General features: G+C 42.1%; 1 protein-coding gene across 32 annotated transcripts in view; it reads left to right on the top strand.

The window, feature by feature from the left end:
- Nucleotides 1–20,354, top strand: part of SORBS2 (sorbin and SH3 domain containing 2) — a 417,459-nt gene that overhangs the window by 275,904 nt on the left and 121,201 nt on the right. For all 32 annotated transcript variants that reach the window (XM_073645333.1, XM_073645328.1, XM_073645327.1 and 29 more), the window contains 2 exons: nt 3,621–3,753; nt 13,006–13,175. In XM_073645333.1, coding sequence (XP_073501434.1) covers nt 3,621–3,753; nt 13,006–13,175 — 303 coding nt within the window. The remainder of the gene's footprint in view (nt 1–3,620; nt 3,754–13,005; nt 13,176–20,354) is intronic.

Here is a 20,354-nt window from a genome sequence, read left to right as displayed (position 1 = left end):
GATCTAGGGTTGAATTTGACCACAGACACATTTGCATGGAGTTTAAGGCTATGTTTCCATGATGAGTATTTTTTGGTGAGTTTTTGACATTTCTGATTTTCCGCAGCATTTCTGTACCTATTATGTAAATTAGGTTACTTGCAATTCTTTCATTGCATTTTTGAGTTGTGTTTTTTTTTTTACATTTGGTTTCATCACGTTTTTGATGCTGCAGTTTTTGTCTCTCTTTCGTGTGTCTGGTTTTAAATAAAGCTGCTTTGTCTTTTATACTTCCTGGTATTTGGCTTTGTCAAAATGTTATTGATAGTCATGTGCGGGTTATATGTGTTTTTAGTGCGTTTCCCAGCAGAAACACACTAAAAACACATATGCATTTCTTACCTGTGGATTTTTCGCATCTAATGCAATTTTCTGGGGAAAATCTGCACATAGAACACCGCGCACCCGCAGGAGAAATTGCCACTGTGCGAATTTCTAACATGCACCGCAGGTCAGTTTACACAGCAAAAACAAAAAGTACAGTGGGCATGAGATTTCTATAAATCCTATCCACATTGCTGGAAATCTAAGGGTCTGTGCACACGTTGCAATTGTGTCTTGTTTTCTTCTACACAATTTGTCAAAAACCCTGAAGGATTTTCTAGTCCTAGAATGAGATTCCTGAAGTCTCATGCACATATTGCTTATTTTTTACTTACAGATTTGGAGCAGATTTAAATCTGCAGCATGTCAATTCTTTCAGCGTTTTTGCTGCAGATTTCATCTATACAAATGAATGGGGAAAAATTTGCAACAAAAAAGCATGTAAAACTGTGCCAAAAACTGCACGTATTTTACACTGCATTTTTCCTCCCAAAAGAAGCAGAAATGGTGCAGAAATTTCTGCAGCAAATACTTAACGTGTGCACATACCCTAAGATGCTGCTTTTTTTTTTGCTCAGCGAACATACGCAGCATCAATAAACTCACCAAAAACTCATTGTGGCAACTTAGAGGTTGTCCACTACTAGGACAACTCCTTCTTGATCTAAATGTTTGGCCCAGCTAAAATAAAAAAAGCTTATACTCCCCTCCCGTGCCAGCACTGTTCCAGCGGAGTGGTCACTCGTGATCCCGGGGCTCTCGTGCAGTTGTGGTGACACATGATCATGGCGCCCAATCAGTGCTGACGTCCCAGTCCCCCGCCTTCGTTCTAAATGAACAGGAAGAGCTGATCTGACTTCCTCTTCATGTTCAATTCGTATGAAGGCAGAGACAGTGACACCGGCGCTGATTGGGCTCCGGCTCACACGAAATAACAAACTCACGTGAACCCCGGGACTGTGAGTGCTGACACCTCTGGAACAGCGCCAGCACGGGAGGTGAGTATAGGCTTTATTTTATCGTAGCCAAACATTGAGATCAAGAAGGGGTTGTCCTAGTAGTGGACAATCCCTTTAAACAGATGTTCTCTCAATGTTTACAGAGAACGTCCCCTCACTTTTCCAAGATCAGATCTAGTGGAGGAATGATGTGCATAGTGTGAATGTTCAGATTGTGACCTCCTCTGTAGACGGGGCAGATGTGAGGGCATTATCTGCAAGCAGTGGTGTACGACACTATATAGATCATCAGAACTGTACATTATACTGTGTTGTCCACGTTGAATTCTTGACCAATGAAATTCAGGATTTTACCCCAGTGACATGTTTGGCTTAATAAAGCCTCCATACAAGAAATAAAAGCCTTTTCTCTGCATTGATGGCTGCTGAGGTTGAAAGCATAATGCAAACTGTGCGCAACACAATAAATGCTATAACAGCTGTGAGAACAGCAAGCAATTGCAGCACATTGACCTCGCCTGCCGATATTCTTAATTGCTTTCAGCCTGTGGGTTTATCATCATTCATCAAGAAGCAGGCGTCATATACAGTTATTAAATGTGCTGCACATGCCGTCAGCTGAGTGCATGCTTCAGTATTGTGGGTTGCCATGTTGATATATATGAATAGTACAGATCACTTGTATCTCTGTTGTAATGGCCCGAAACATTGCAATAATATATAGAATGATGGTTGGAAAAAATAGCATGAGTCATGTTACATTTATAGGCTTCAGAATTTAAATGGAACCTGTCAGAGCTCCTATGTCTCAAACCACCCCCATATTACTAAATATTGCTGTATTCCCAAAAAAGTTTATGGAAGTCTCGCACATACGCATTGCACCTTTCTTGCCCTTGGTCCTATATGGATTGTATAGATGATTTCAATCACCCAGAGGGGCATGATTAGAAGACTAGTTCGGGGGAAGGGACCCCCATCCAGGGGCGGACATATCACTAGTTCAACCTGTGTGGCCATAGGGTAAGGGGGGCCATTTTTAACTTCTATGCAGGTGCAATTTTGCATTTTTAGGAGCTCTTGGGCTGTAAAGGGCCAACATATTATTCTTACACAGGGGCCCTTAACTGTCTTGTCCACCAATGACCCCATCTGTTCATTAACAGCTCATTTTTAAAAGATAAAATCCTTTGGGGACACACAAAAGACTTATAAGAATACAGCAATAGGAATATTTAATGTAATGTTGGAAATTTGAGACGATTAGTGGACCTTACAGATGCCCCTTTAAAACTATATAATATAAGGTACGAGGTGAACAAAAAATCATCACAGTGCACAAACCATAGAGGGCACACCAGTGGTGGGCATCTGGAAGACTGAGCGGTTCTGCCATCGCTTAAAAAGCATTATTTCTGGACTCCCTGCGTGTATTGCGATCTTTCCACTACTCATGTGTGTCGGTGCCGCTCCACTGCCAGCCAGCCGTACAAGAAGGAGAACAACAAAGAAGAAATGCTGGCACTTCCAAGGAAAATTAAAACTGTTTGCTTTATTGGTAAATCTGTTATTAAAGTTCCATGCGTGGTTCCATTGATAGGCTCTGAAGTGTTTCCGGTGAACCACGCATGGAACTTTAATGGATTTACCAATAAAGAAAGCCAAGTTTTCATTTTCCTTGGAAGTCTTCTTTGTTGTTCTCCTTGTTGTACCTTAGCTGTTTGATTGGAAGGGGTCTGAGCAATGTCCTTTTCATTTATGTATTCAATTTCTTTATAGCGAACAGGATATACAAAAAAAAAAGCTTTCATTGAGTTTGTAAGGTCATCTCTTTCTTACAAGCTTGGGATGACACCGGTCATTGAATGCAATGTGTGGTAATGGGTAGAGACCAGGGCCACATCTTAGCCCCCCATAATGTAGTAAGTCAACCACTTCCGCAACATTGACCTTCAGCCATTTGGTACATGGAAGAAGACAATGTACCATGCTTTGCATAGATGTACAATGATGATGGCTCACCTTGTATATTGAATGGGCTCACTTAGAAGAATTGCTTTGTATTAATGGTAATGAAATATATTATAATGTCTAGCTTGTTTTTGCCCATTTCTAAATAACATACGGCACTAACACATTTACCCCTTGTGTAGTGATTATGTTGTGCTAATGGAGTGATGGTTTTATGCTTGGTTTAGCCGCAAGACTTGATTTTCTAGTTAAACACCACTGCTTGCCCTTCACTATAACCCTTTTAAATTGACCTTATTTTATAACAACTTTCTCTCTTTTTCACAGACTCCAGTCACAGTTAATGGGAATTCAGGGAGCCCAGCCAGTCCCATGAGTCACTTTCAAAGACCATTCTCTCCAACGTACCCCTCCCCACCATCACATAACTCTTTGGTCATGCAACACAACAGAACATTAGGTGGGTTTCCATTTTTTATATGTGTGACTTTACTTTTTATTTGTGTAATAGTGTAAAGATAAGAATAACCCCTGCAGATAACTTTTTATACGTTAACTTTTGCTTAATTGTTCATTACAACAGTTCACAGTTTTCTTTTTCAGTCTTCAGAGTTGATTGGAATAAATGGTATTAGACTAGAAAAAGGGGACTAGAAATGATGAAAAGTATAGATTGGGCTGGTTAGTAGCAGTGATGGAGAGATGATATATACCTTACTGTGTATAGTGTATTGGGAGGAAAATAGGGGAGCCTCTGACAATCTGAATGTAGCTTACCGGCTGTGGTGGAGCGGGGTCACAGGAGGCAGTGTCGCTGCTGCAGGAGGCTGGCGGCGGCTGGAGTGGGGCGATGCTGTGGGCCACGGGCTATGAGGAGGGGGTGTCCCGGGTGTGAGAGGTTGCCGGTCCTAGACTTTCATAAAATGTCGGCGGTGAGCAGAGTCCCCGCATTTCCCATTGGTTTCCCTGCGGTGGGCCTCGGAAAGATGGCCGCCGGAGGCGGCGCATGCCCAGATTGAGCTCTCGGCTCCGGGGCCCGCAGCATTGCCACACTCCTGCCGACGCCAGATTCTTGTAGCAGTGACCCTGCCTCCTGTGACCTCGGTTCACCACGGCCGCCTCACCCCGGACTATAAGACACACCACCATTTTATTAAAAAAAAATCAATTTTCCTCCCCAAAATTTGGGGTGAGTCTAATGGTCCGGTATATTGTCTGGTAAGATTTACACAGTAAAACGTTGTATAGATTTGAACACTTACACCATCGCACCTAGAAGTGTTTCTGTATCTTCATAGAGGGCTTGTCATGACTTCTATACCACACCTTTATTCCCTACGACTGTAGTACCAGAGCAGGAGACAGACCAAGACAAAAGTACACCTATATAAAGGTTTATTGTTCACAAACCTTTCTATGTCATATAACTGGATGTAAAGATCTGAGGTTGTGGGTGGTAAGTAATCACCTAGGCAGGTTAACGATGCAACAATATTTTATTGATCACAGCCATGGTAATAAAGCAATTCCAGATAAATGGCCCAAATACAGTTCTCTCAGTCCTTAAGTCCTCAACCTGGGATCAGTAGTTCCACTGGCTTTGTATCAGGTGATACCCACTGTCTCCCAACTTTTGGTTGGCCCACAGATTTCGTATCTCCAGCCAGTATAGTCTGTAGCCACAGTCCATGATCCTCCAGGCGACAGATAAAACTATGAAAGCACAGGTATCCAGTAGCAGAAGTTCTTCAATAAAGTTTAAATCCACAACTGAAGCACGTGTATCCACTTTAGTTGATAACAGATCTTCAACACTCCATAAGCCATCCATTCATCAACTCCAGGTCCACAGCCACAGATCCTAACCCTCCGGCATCCTTCCACCAACTCTCTACTAAAACACGACTCTCCTTTCTTTCACTGGGATCAGTCCCCTCCCAGGTCAGAAGTGATCACCCTCCCCCTTAAGCATTTACTGTTAGTTAAAAACAATGAAGAATATTCTAGAAGCCTTCATCTGAGACTGCATGTAAGACCCCCTGTGGTGACAGCTCTACTGTGTCTACAATCTACACACACATAATGAGATTATTGGCTGTTGGAACTATGGTTAGATACTCCTGAGATACATATATCCTGAGATACAGATTAGTGGAATACTGGACATTTTACAAGTGAATCTAGTGCATATATAGTATCATCTGGGGGATGAGATCCTCAAAGAGAGTTTTCAGACAAAGGGAAACAATTCACATCGTAGGGCTGCGCTGCTGAAAGGAAAGTCTTTGGCCAATACTGGATGAAACAGTTTTTATTACCACTCTTTTTCAAGTGGTGTGGCGTCAAAATGTTCCATGGTAATAAAACTGTTTCATCCACTATTTGCCAAAGACTTTCCTTTCAGCAGCGCAGTGTTATGTTCTGCTACCAAAGCTAAGGAAAGAGAGGAGATCTGTCCCTACTATAGGACTCAGCTGAATCCCTACGATGTAACAGGGAACCTGATCCTGCGATCAGACCTGCTAAAGTCCTAATCTAGTCTGTACGGAGACCTATAGATGTGGGGAGGGAATCCCTACAAGTACTAAGGACTGGGAGGAATATGGGACACCTCCTAACAGAAATAGTAGCAGACAGACGAACAAACAAAATAGATAGAACATAGAGGTCCGTAGACCAAGCAAACTAACAGAGTTAGATACAGAGCACAGGCTAGCTAGAAAGTAGATATACAATGAAGTCCAGCAAAGCCAGAAGGGCGGAGCAGGATTAAATAGGCCAACAAGGTCATGTGACCAGCAAAGGAAAAAAAACCTAACAGCAAGGTTCTAACAGTACCCCCCCTTCTAAGAGGATCCTCCGGATCCCCTAGGACCAGGCTTATCAGGAAATCTCCTGTGAAACGCTCTGATAAGTCTGGACGCGGAAACATCATCTGACCTCACCCAAGAGTTATCCTCGGGTCCGAAACCTTTCCAGGCCACAAGATACTGCAAACTACCTCTATACCGTCTAGAGTCAAGGATGCGAGAAATTTCATATTCCCCGTCCTCCACCACCGGAGGAACAGAGGCAGAGGCGTCACCATCCGACACAACAGCTTTTTTTAACAGAGAGACATGAAAGACCGGATTAATTCTCCAGGAGGTAGGAACCTCCAACCTAACAGCAGATTGGTTGACAACCTGAAGCACCTTAAAGGGCCCAACAAATTTGGGACCCAATTTCTTAGAAGGAATCCTCAACCGCAGATTCCTAGAGGACAACCAAACCATGTCACCAACAGCGAACAAAACCTCCTGTCGTTTCCTATCAAAGTAGTCTTTAGATTTTCTGTTGGCCTCCTGAAGATTACCACGCACATCCGTCCAAACTCTTTCCAAATCACCGGAAAAATTCTCCTCCTCAGGCACGGCAGATCCCAACTTGGAGAACGACCCAAACGACGGATGTCTCCCAGAACAACAAAAAAAAGGCGAACAACCAGCAGAAGAAGATGTATGATTGTTCAGAGCAAATTCGGCAAGTGGCAGAAACTCAGACCACCCCTCTTGATTGTCTGCCACAAAACAACGCAAGAACTGCTCAACATCCTGGTTTTTCCTTTCTGTCTGGCCATTAGATTCAGGATGATATCCGGACGAAAACGACAAATGAATTCCCAACCTGTCACAAAAGGCACGCCAAAAACGAGCCACGAACTGAGGACCCCTATCAGAAACAATGTCAGTAGGAACGCCATGAAGTCTGACAATTTCCTTGACAAAGGCCTTAGCGAGAGTTTTAGCGCAGGGCAGTTTGACGAAGGGAACCAAGTGACACATCTTGCTAAAACGGTCCACGACCACCCAGATGACAGTAAAACCCTCAGAGGGGGGAAGGTCAGTTATAAAGTCCATAGCCAAATGTGTCCAAGGAGCACTGGGGACCTCCAAAGGACAAAGCAACCCCGCAGCAGGAGTATGTGAGGACTTAGATCTAGCACATATAGTACATTGGCGCACCCACTTAATGACTTCCGAAAAACGACGGTCTTTTTCTTGAGAGCAAGGTGTCACCGATCCAATCTCCATCGGTTCACCACTGTTAGTACACACATTATCATAACCAGAAACTGACATAGCAGAGGATTTGCTCTCATTAACCCTTGCACGCAGTCTCCTATCCACCCGTATAGCTAATTGCATAGCCTGTTGCAAATCCTCAGGTGTAGGATAAGCAATTAGCAGGTCTTTAACCCTTTCACTGAGCCCAGCAAGAAATAGACTTTTCAGAGCAGAATCGTTCCACCCTGTTTGAGTGGACCAACGACGAAAATGAGTACAATATTTTTCCACATTACCTGATCCTTGTTTTAAACGTCTCAACTCAGTCTCAGCTGATGCGACACGGTCAGGATCATCATATAATAGTCCCAAAGCAGAAAAAAAACTATCCACTGATCTGAAGCATGTATCACTAGGTTGCAAAGAAAAGGCCCACTCCTGAGGCTCTTTGCGCAAAAGTGACATTATGAACCCTACGCGCTGGGATTCATCCCCAGAGGACTTGGGTCTCAAACGAAAATACAATAAGCAAGCATTTTTAAATGAAAAAAATTCTCGATGTTCACCAAAAAATAAATCCGGCAAACATACCTTAGGCTCCAAGAAATATGCTCCAGGACAGTTACTCACGTGCTGACGGAGCTCGGCCACTTCCAGAGAGAGTCCCTGCAGGTGTTTAGCCAAATCCTGAACCGACACCATGATGGAACAAAAAAAAATCTTTCCTTAGAGAATTTGCAGGCTGGACTTACTGTTATGTTCTGCTACCAAAGCTAAGGAAAGAGAGGAGATCTGTCCCTACTATAGGACTCCGCTGAATCCCTACGATGTAACAGGGAACCTGATCCTGCGATCAGACCTGCTAAAGTCCTAATCTAGTCTGTACGGAGACCTATAGATGTGGGGAGGGAATCCCTACAAGTACTAAGGACTGGGAGGAATATGGGACACCTCCTAACAGAAATAGTAGCAGACAGACGAACAAACAAAATAGATAGAACATAGAGGTCCGTAGACCAAGCAAACTAACAGAGTTAGATACAGAGCACAGGCTAGCTAGAAAGTAGATATACAATGAAGTCCAGCAAAGCCAGAAGGGCGGAGCAGGATTAAATAGGCCAACAAGGTCATGTGACCAGCAAAGGAAAAAAACCTAACAGCAAGGTTCTAACACGCAGCCCTACAAAGTGAGTCGATCCCTCTGGTCTGAGATATAAAGGGACATGACATCTTAAACCAACCCTGGTCTGAAATATCAGGGAATCCGTGTCATTATCTGACTTCCATGTAAAAGCAGGATCAGACTACACCGGGATTGTCTGTCGTCTGTAACCATGGAGATGCTTCGATTGCGAACTGGAACAGTAGATGCATAATATTTGTACTCTTGTCCAAGAGAATACATATCATTGGTGCAACCTCTGCTGCTGCACAGGGTCCCGAGTGATAGGGGGCCACTACCATCTCCAAAGCAGGTGGAACTGTGCATTATGATGGGCTATTAGGCTGCAGAGGGCTCCTATATTGTTCCTGCACCGGGGCCCCCTTCTCTCTGTATCCACCACTGCTCGTATCTTTCAGACAAGAAGATTTTCACAATCTTTTTTTATGCATTAAAATAATGAAAAACATGATTCTAAAGTGCACATGACCTTTAACTTTTATCACTTTCACACTTTTATCAGTAAAATGCTGTATGTACCGGTAATTTGACCAAACATTTGCTCAGTTCTGTATTTTCCGTAGTAGATTTTATTATAGTCTCTTTGATTTACCTTTACATCATATTTGATTAGTTCACCGCACTCCGGTGTAATATCCTGGGGATAACTCATAAAAGTGTTTACACGACTAGATAGAAATTGCTGGCTTACCCGGTGGCTCCCCATACAGTAAGGCACCAGGCACTGCACCGCACTACTGTTCATGTCATAGCACTGCTGCTCTTATTGGCAGCATGGTCGTGGTGGTTCATGGTGGTTTGTAAGTGGTTTATTAAGGCCCGGATATACTATGTCTGTCTACATAAGAATTGTAGAATAATTAGCATCCTGTCCAGTGTGTTTGTTCAGTCTTACTGCTTCACCTGTAAGTTTCAGTGCTTCTATTAGCTACCTTATTTGTGGGAGAAGACCATGCTGAAAAGAGAAAAAGAGATTGGACATAATATCTGGTACTGACTCACCAGAAAGAACTCGCCCTCCATCTGTTCCAGTGTTTCCCAAACTCCAGTCCTCACAGGTCCCTAACAGGTCATGTTTTCAGGATTTCCTTAGTGTTGCACAGGTGATGGAAATATCTTCAAGGCATGAGGAATTCTCTCAACTGTGCAACACTATGGAAATCCTGAAAACATGACTTGTTGGGGGGCCGTGAGGACTGGAGTTTGGGAAACGCTGAGCTATACAGAACATGTGCATTATTTGTGAGTTAGCCAATAAAACATAGGCCCTGACTTTAAAAGGATCGTACCATCAGATCTTACTTATATAAACTGTTACCACCAAGTCTTTTAATTCCTAACCAGCCCACTGTATCACCCAAGCAGCCCCATATACCTAAAATGAGAAAGCTTACAAGTTGTCCAGCGCTACATTCTAATGATCACCGAAGCTGCGATGGACATTTCTATATAGCACTCGGTGCCCCCTCACTACCTTGTGATGCTGCCCCATCACCTATGATTGATGTACACAGCTAGCAGAGAGGATGCACACTATTGTGGCTTTGACGGCTGTTTAAATGAAGTAGTAGATATCATCCATGTCATTTATAGATGGAGGGGTGGTCCGGAGACATCCATCGAACCACTCGGTGAACATTAGAATGCAGCGCTGGACAACTTCAATTTTTTTTTATTTTAAGGTATATGGTGCTACCTGGGGGAAATAGTGGGCTTGTTAGGAATGTATTAAATGTCTGTTATAGGGGAAACCTGATGACAAGTTCCTTTTATAGGAACTTTACTTGTATATTTTTCAATAAAAAAATGTCTTCTTGTGGCGCCATAATATGGTGACACCTGAGGCTCAGAAGTACACATTTCTCTCGTGTTGTCAGCATTCGCAACACTGCAAGGGGCAGAGTACAGTATTTTTTGACAGCCCAATGTAGACACATTATTGGACAGGGCAGAAACATTCTTGAACTTTAATTCTTTTACACTAAATGTCTAAGTCCCACCTCCATCCCGGGAATATGCCGCAACATTGAAGACAGTAAGCTCTGAATTATAGTTTTGGGTCAAGCCTGTGAAGCTTTCTACATCCACTAAAATGATACAGGAACACTGAGACTTTAAGTAACCGGCTCCAAATGGCTCTGCCCGCATTAAGCCTTTGCGACTCTATTAGGGGGCTATCATTTTGCACTCTGGTTTACAAGCTTACCAGGACTTTCTAATTAAGACACGAGGTGGAAGAATTCAAATAAAAAAAAATGTGGTGTCGTCCTTAGTGCAGGTTCTCCACCTCTTAAGCTTTTTTTAAGCTATAATTATATTCTTAGTGATTTGATTTCTTCTTAAAGATTAATGAGAAGTAGTGAGTGCAATTACCCGTGTAACAATAGGGTGGTTGGGTGTAAAGAGGTGCGTCAGGAGGCTGCTCCTATGTGAATATGTCCTGTCTGCTGCAGCAGGAATGTGGATAATTTCAGCCTAACTACAAAGAGGAGATTCTGAAACAAAAGAGACCTCTGATATTCTGCCAGAATCAGACAATTGCCTTCTGCGTGCCCTATTTGAAACACTTATTGTTCTTGACGTTGCTTTTCACTGGCCTCCAGGGCCCACCCTAATTTGTATAACCTTTTATACTCACGAGCTAAAAAATGAAATGTCCCATTGTGGTGCTGGAGGATGTTGTATGACCGCGTCGGGTAATGAATCTTGGGAAATCTTTACTCATTAAAGACCGGTAATATAAAAGATCCGGTGTCATGGCTCTAGAAATGGAGTAAAAGCATGTTAACATCTCTGGCAGGGATAATATTTTACTGCACCAGCGACGCTTGATGTCTGTAGGTGTGTAGACTAACACCGGAGTTATTCCATAACCTCTCATCTGTTCTGTCCGATGTACAACTTATCCAAATCACTCTGTCGGCACCCGGCCGCAACGTCTCCCCGACGGAAAATAGAAAACTGCTCCTGCTTCTCAATAGGAATTCATTGACTTCTCACTTCTGCTATGTATTCTGATGGCGGGAAATATTACAATGATTCTGATAGATAAAGTTGGCACTTCTCAATGAAAGACATAAAATATGAGACTGCGAAGCTTAGCTGATAAACTAAAAGAATGGGAAACCACACGGCGGGGCTAGACTGGGACGAGGCAACAGTTCTGACCACATGTATATACGTATAACCACAGATTGGCCTCGTGGACAGGGCAGGAGACTTTTCACTGATGCCTCTACAGCTTCATACACCGGAGCGTGGTGCTTTATGGGGTTTCGTGTTCACGTTTTTGACCCACAAAAGTAATAGTTCTAAGGGTGACTTACTTGTGTAATACCGTGCCCTTTGGAGCATGCCACCTTTAATTTTTGCTGCATTAATAAAGAATCCTATAGAACAAAAAATCTCTTTTAGGGTATGTGCGCACGATCAGTATTTGCTTGCAGAAATTCTGCAGTGTTTTTAATGCGTTTTTGCCTGCGGATTTGCCATGCGTTTTTTCCAGTGCGTAGGAAAAACACACAAAGAATGGACATGCTGCTGATTTAAACGCACATGAAATTCTGTCAGGAAGTGCACAGATCTTGCAAATTCTCAGAGAAAGGTTTGCAATGATAGGATATGGCTTGCAATGCATTTTTTGGGCCAATTCAGAGTGGATTTACCGCATCAAAATCGGATTATGTGAACATAGCTTTAGGTATGTTCTTGCATAGCATAAGTGCTGCATTTATTTTTGTGCACAAAGTAGGCAGCATTAACAATTCAATCAAAGTCGATGTGATTTCAAGAAAACAAATCCTCACTGTTGTTTTTAAAAAAAAATCATTCGGCTTCTGTAGGAAGCCAGAAACAATGCAATTAAAAACACAATTGCACTTTTAAGTGTAGAATACCAGCAATTCTGCACAAAAAAAAAAAAAAATACTGCTTCAGGTCTGCAACAAAAATGCATGAAAAAAACACCGCAAAATGCAATAATCGGAGCAGATTGTTATTTTGTATTTTGCAGTGTTTTTGCCCAGGGAACCTGTCCATGGTGTTTTTGACCTGATATAATTAACGTGGGCTCTGGCTCTGAGGCTGTCTGGAAAGTTTTAACAATGCCAAGCAGTGAGTCCATTTAATGTACGGTTACTGTATGACTTTATAACAGTCCATGTTGCTTTTTTAGGGGTCAGTCTCTACTTTCCCAGGTGCCCCTATTCCTTCTGAATCATACCTGTTCCTAGCTACATGATTACATGGTATATCATTATTTATTGCTGTTGATTGTTTATTTTATATATTCTACTCATAGATATTTTTGAAAAACTGGATTGTTTGCCCGTTAAACCATATAAGGGCCATTTTGCCATTTAAATAGTGTCTGATCAGATGTGAGCTTGCATTGTCTATGGCTTAAACGTTCTCTCTAATAATTCTGTATGACAATCTTGTCAATGAAAATGAAATAAAATCAACATTTTCCATTGTGTGGCAGACTCTTCGGAGTCGTTCTCCCAGTACCAGTCAGATGTGATCCGGAGCAGCAGCACTATACCAATCTGCAGGACCTCAGAAGAAGAGAAAAAAGTCACGGTCATTAAAGCACCACACTATACAGGGATTGGACCTGTCGATGAATCGGGAATACCAACGGCCATTAGAACGGTAGGAGCCCAAATGTATTCTATGTATATGATTGATGACTAATGCTGTATTTTGATTGTCAGGCTAGTAGCTTCTATATCCAGATTTTAATTTACACTTTGACTTAATATAAAAAATGTAATTTTGTAATACGCTACTATCTATCCTGTACTGACTGTAAATTACAGCCTATATTATAGTCCAGAGCTGTATTTATAATTCTGCTAGCTTAGTGTCTGCAAAGAGCTTGTACTAAAATTTTTAGACTTTTTGCGGTCTCACGCCAGCTTCTCCCATCTCCAACAATGTGGGTGGAGCTGGGTCAGGGGCATGGCAATCCCCACTCGTCAAATTCATGATGAGTGGCAGCGTTCCTTACTCCACAAATCTTACTCCAGTACTGTTGAGATGCACCAGATTCATTAAGACGTGTGCGCCTCTTAGTGAATCATGAATCAGGAGCGTCTGACTCCAGCATGGCCTGTTGATGAATTGGGCCATAGTCTTTACATCAGGTACTCTGGGATGTATGTCGCCTTTATTTATCTGAGACAAAAATTCAAATGGCACTTGGGAAATGGTACTGTGTATGCTAATGAATACCGTAAAAGAGAAGTGATCCCATGCAATGACCATGTATTCAGAAGTGGTACTGTACAGTGCTATTATATACAGGATAAGAGAAGTGGTACTGTGCAGTGCTAATATATATATAGAATCAGAGAAGTGGTACTGTGCAGTGCTATTATATACAGGATAAGAGAAGTGGTACTGTGCAGTGCTAATATATATATATATATAGAATAAGAGAAGTGGTACTGTGCAATGCTAATACATATAAAATAAGAGAAGTGGTACTGTGCAGTGCTATTATATACAGGATAAGAGAAGTGGTACTGTGCAGTGCTATTATATACAGGATAAGAGAAGTGGTACTGTGCAGTGCTAATATATATAAAATAAGAGCAGTGGTACTGTGCAGTGCTATTATATACAGGATAAGAGAAGTGGTACTGTACAGTGCCATTATATACAGGATAAGAGAAGAGGTACTGTGCAGTGCTAATATATATATATATATATAGAATAAGAAAAGTGGTACTGTGCAATGCTAATACATATAAAATAAGAGAAGTGGTACTGTGCAGTGCTATTATATACAGGATAAGAGAAGTGGTACTGTGCAGTGCTATTATATACAGGATGAGAGCAGTGGTACTGTGAAGTGCTATTATATACAGGATAAGAGAAGAGGTACTGTGCAGTGCTATTATATACAGGATAAGAGAAGTGGTACTGTGCAGTGCTATAATATACAGGATGAGAGGAGTGGTACTGTGCAGTGCTATTATATACAGGATGAGAGAAGTGGTACTGTGAAGTGCTATTATATACAGGATAGGAGAAGAGGTACTGTGCAGTGCTATTATATATATAATAAGAGAAGTGGTACTGCGCAGTGCTATTATATACAGGATAAGAGAAGTGGTACTGTGCAGTGCTATTATATACAGGATAAGAGAAGTGGTACTGTGCACTGCTAATATGTACAGAATAAGGGAAGTGGTGCTGTGAATTGCTATTATATACAGGATAAAAGAAGTGGTACTGTGCAGTGCTATTATATACAGGATAAGAGAAGTGGTACTGTGCACTGCTAAAATATATAGGATAAGGGAAGTGGTACTGTGCACTGCGATTGTATGCAGTATAAAAGAAGTGGTACTGTGCAGTGCTATTATATACAGGATAAGAGAAGTGGTACTGTGCAGTGCTATTATATACAGGATAAGAGAAGTGGTACTGTGCAGTGCTATTATATACAGGATAAGAGAAGTGGTACTGTGCACTGCTAATATATACAGAATAATGGAAGTGGTACTGTGAAGTGCTATTATATAGAAGATAAGAGAAGTGGTACTGTGCAGTGCTATTATATACAGGATGAGAGAAGTGGTACTGTGCAGTGCTATTATATACAGGATATGAGAACTGGTAGTGTGCAGTGCTATTATATACAGGATACGAGAAGTGGTACTGTGCAGTGATAATATATACAGGATAAGAGAAGTGGTACTGTGCAGTGCTATTATATACAGGATAAGAGAAGTGGTACTGTGCAGTGCTAATATATACAGGATAAGAGAAGTGGTATTGTGCAGTGCTAATATATACAGGATAAGAGAAGTGGTACTGTGCAGTGCTAATATATACAGAATAACAAAAGTGGTACTGTGCAGTGCAAATATATACAGTATAACAGAAGTGGTATTGTGCAGTGCATATATATATACAGGATAAGAGAAGTGGTACTGTGAAGTGCTATTATATATAGGATAAGAGAAGTGGTGCTTCAAAGTGCCTATGTATACAGGATAAGAGAAGTGGTGCTGCACAGTCCATATATGTACAGGATAAGAGAAGTGGTACTGCACAGTGCCTATATGTACAGGATAAGAGAAGTGGTACTGCACAGTCCATATATGTACAGGATAAGAGAAGTGGTGCTGCACAGTGCTTATATGTACAGGATAAGAGAAGTGGTGCTGCACAGTGCCTATATGTACAGGATAAGAGAAGTGGTGCTGCACAGTGCTTATATGTACAGGATAAGAGAAGTGGTACATCACAGTCCCTATATGTACAGGATAAGAGAAGTGGTGCTGCACAGTCCCTATATGTACAGTATAAGAGAAGTGGTACTGCACAGAGCTTATATGTACAGGATAAGAAAAGTGGTACTGCGCAGAGCTTGTATGTACAGGATAAGAGAAGTGGTACTACACAGTCCCTATATGTACAGGATAAGAGAAGTGGTGCTGCACAGTCCCTATATGTACAGGATAAGAGAAGTGGTACTGCACAGTCCCTATATGTACAGGATAAGAGAAGTGGTGCTGCACAGTCCCTATATGTACAGGATAAGAGAAGTGGTACTGCACAGTGCTTATATGTACAGGATAAGAGAAGTGGTACATCACAGTGCCTACATGTACAGGATAAGAGAAGTGGTACTGCACAGAGCTTATATGTACAGGATAAGAGAAGTGGTGCTGCACAGTCCCTATATGTACAGGATAAGAGAAGAGGTACATCACAGTGCCTACATGTACAGGAGAAGAGAAGTGGTGCTGCACAGTGCCTATATGTACAGGATAAGAGAAGAGGTACATCACAGTGCCTACATGTACAGGATAAGAGAAGTGGTGCTGCACAGTGCCTATATGTACAGGATAAGAGAAGAGGTACTGTGCAGTGCTATTATATACAGGATAAGAGAAGTGGTACTGTGCAGTGCTATTATATACAGGATAAGAGAAGTGGTGCTGCACAGTGCCTATATGTACAGGATAAGAGAAGTGGTACTGCACAGAGCTTATATGTACAGGATAAGAGAAGTGGTGCTGCACAGTCCCTATATGTACAGGATAAGAGAAGAGGTACATCACAGTGCCTACATGTACAGGATAAGAGAAGTGGTGCTGCACAGTGCCTACATGTACAGGATAAGAGAAGTGGTGCTGCACAGTGCTTATATGTACAGGATAAGAGAAGTGGTACCGCACAGTGCCTATATGTACAGGATAAGAGAAGTGGTACTGCACAGTGCCTATATGTACAGGATAAGAGAAGTGGTGCTGCACAGTGCTTATATGTACAGGATAAGAGAAGTGGTACCGCACAGTGCCTATATGTACAGGATAAGAGAAGTGGTACTGCACAGTGCCTATATGTACAGGATAAGAGAAGTGGTGCTGCACAGAGCTTATATGTACAGGATAAGAGAAGTAGTGCTGAACAGTCCCTATATGTACAGGATAAGAGAAGAGGTACATCACAGTGCCTATATGTACAGGATAAGAGAAGTGGTACTGTACAGTCCCTATATGTACAGGATAAGAGAAGTGGTGCTGCACAGTCCTTATATGTACAGTATAAGAGAAGTGGTACTGCACAGAGCTTATATGTACAGGACAAGAAAAGTGGTACTGCACAGTCCCTATATGTACAGGATAAGAGAAGTGGTACTACACAGTCCCTATATGTACAGGATAAGAGAAGTGGTGCTGCACAGTCCCTATATGTACAGGATAAGAGAAGTGGTACTGCACAGAGCTTGTATGTACAGGATAAGAGAAGTGGTACTACACTGTCCCTATATGTACAGGATAAGAGAAGTGGTGCTGCACAGTCCCTATATGTACAGGATAAGAGAAGTGGTGCTGCACAGTGCTTATATGTACAGGATAAGAGAAGTGGTACTGCACAGTGCTTATATGTACAGGATAAGAGAAGTGGTACTGTACAGTCCCTATATGTACAGGATAAGTGAAGTGGTACTACACAGTTCCCTATATGTACAGGATAAGAGAAGTGGTACTGCACAGTCTCTATATGTACAGGATAAGAGAAGTGGTACTGCACAGAGCTTATATTTACAGGATAAGAAAAGTGGTACTGCACAGTCCCTATATGTACAGTATAAGAGAAGTGGTACTGCACAGAGCTTATATTTACAGGATAAGAAAAGTGGTACTGCACAGTCCCTATATGTACAGGATAAGAGAAGTGGTACTACACAGTCCCTATATGTACAGGATAAGAGAAGTGGTGCTGCACAGTCTCTATATGTACAGGATAAGAGAAGTGGTACCACACAGTCCCTATATGTACAGGATAAGAGAAGAGGTACATCACAGTGCCTACATGTACAGGATAAGAGAAGTGGTACTGCACAGAGCTTATATGTACAGGATAAGAGAAGTGGTGCTGCACAGTCCCTATATGTACAGGATAAGAGAAGTGGTACTGCACAGAGCTTGTATGTACAGGATAAGAGAAGTGGTACTACACAGTCCCTATATGTACAGGATAAGAGAAGTGGTACTGCACAGTCCCTATATGTACAGGATGAGAGAAGTGGTACTACACAGTCCCTATATGTACAGGATAAGAGAAGTGGTGCTACACAGTCCCTTTATGTACAGGATAAGAGAAGAGGTACATCACAGTGCCTACATGTACAGGATAAGAGAAGTGGTACTGCACAGTCCCTATATGTACAGGATAAGAGAAGTGGTACTGCACAGTCCCTATATGTACAGAATAAGAGAAGTGGTACTACACAGTCCCTATATGTACAGGATAAGAGAAGTAGTGCTGCATAGTCCCTATATGTACAGGATAAGAGAAGTGGTACTGCACAGTCCCTATATGTACAGGATAAGAGAAGTGGTACTGCACAGAGCTTATATGTACAGGATAAGAGAAGTGGTGCTGCACAGTCCCTATATCTACAGGATAAGAGAAGAGGTACATCACAGTGCCTACATGTACAGGATAAGAGAAGTGGTACTGCACAGAGCTTATATGTACAGGATAAGAGAAGTGGTGCTGCACAGTCCCTATATGTACAGGATAAGAGAAGAGGTACATCACAGTGCCTACATGTACAGGATAAGAGAAGTGGTACTGCACAGTCCCTATATGTACAGGATAAGAGAAGTGGTGCTGCACAGTCCCTATATGTACAGGATAAGAGAAGTGGTGCTGCACAGTCCCTATATGTACAGGATAAGAGAAGTGGTACTACACAGTCCCTATATGTACAGGATAAGAGAAGTGGTGCTTCACAGTCCCTATATGTACAGTATAAGAGGAGTGGTGCTTCACAGTGCCTACATGTACAGGATAAGAGAAGTGGTACTGCACAGAGCTTATATGTACAGGAGAAGAGAAGTGGTGCTGCACAGTGCCTATATGTACAGGATAAGAGAAGAGGTACATCACAGTGCCTACATGTACAGGATAAGAGAAGTGGTACTGCACAGAGCTTATATGTACAGGAGAAGAGAAGTGGTGCTGCACAGTCCCTATATGTACAGGATAAGAGAAGTAGTACTGCACAGAGCTTATATGTACAGGATAAGGGAAGTGGTGCTGCACAGTCCCTATATGTACAGGATAAGAGAAGAGGTACATCACAGTGCCTACATGTACAGGATAAGAGAAGTGGTGCTGCACAGTGCCTATATGTACAGGATAAGAGAAGAGGTACTGTGCAGTGCTATTATATACAGGATAAGAGAAGTGGTACTGTGCAGTGCTATTATATACAGGATAAGAGAAGTGGTACTGTGCAGTGCTATTATATACAGGATAAGAGAAGTGGTGCTGCACAGTGCCTATATGTACAGGATAAGAGAAGTGGTACTGCACAGAGCTTATATGTACAGGATAAGAGAAGTGGTGCTGCACAGTCCCTATATGTACAGGATAAGAGAAATGGTACTACACAGTCCCTATATGTACAGGATAAGAGAAGTGGTACTACACAGTCCCCATATGTACAGGATAAGAGAAGTGGTACTGCACAGAGCTTGTATGTACAGGATAAGAGAAGTGGTACTACACAGTCCCTATATGTACAGGATAAGAGAAGTGGTACTGCACAGTCCCTATATGTACAGGATGAGAGAAGTGGTACTACACAGTCCCCATATGTACAGGATAAGAGAAGTGGTACTGCACAGAGCTTGTATGTACAGGATAAGAGAAGTGGTACTACACAGTCCCTATATGTACAGGATAAGAGAAGTGGTACTGCACAGTCCCTATATGTACAGGATAAGAGAAGTGGTACTACACAGTCCCTATATGTACAGGATAAGAGAAGTGGTGCTGCACAGTCTCTATATGTACAGGATAAGAGAAGTGGTACCACACAGTCCCTATATGTACAGGATAAGAGAAGTGGTGCTGCTCAGTCCCTATATGTACAGGATAAGAGAAGTGGTACTGCACAGTCCCTATATGTACAGGATAAGAGAAGTGGTACTGCACAGTCCCTATATGTACAGAATAAGAGAAGTGGTACTACACAGTCCCTATATGTACAGGATAAGAGAAGTGGTGTTGCATAGTCCCTATATGTACAGGATAAGAGAAGTGGTGCTGCACAGTCCCTATATGTACAGGATAAGAGAAGAGGTACATCACAGTGCCTACATGTACAGGATAAGAGAAGTGGTGCTGCACAGTGCCTATATGTACAGGATAAGAGAAGAGGTACTGTGCAGTGCTATTATATACAGGATAAGAGAAGTGGTACTGTGCAGTGCTATTATATACAGGATAAGAGAAGTGGTGCTGCACAGTGCCTATATGTACAGGATAAGAGAAGTGGTACTGCACAGAGCT

This window comes from Phyllobates terribilis, unplaced genomic scaffold, assembly GCF_046119375.1.
Source record: "Phyllobates terribilis strain yellow unplaced genomic scaffold, ASM4611937v1 Scaffold_1__5_contigs__length_1240528914, whole genome shotgun sequence".
NCBI classification, from domain to species: Eukaryota; Metazoa; Chordata; class Amphibia; order Anura; family Dendrobatidae; genus Phyllobates; species Phyllobates terribilis.
The sequence above is the reverse complement of the archived record's forward strand: the minus strand, read 5'-3'. Positions and strand labels throughout refer to the sequence as shown.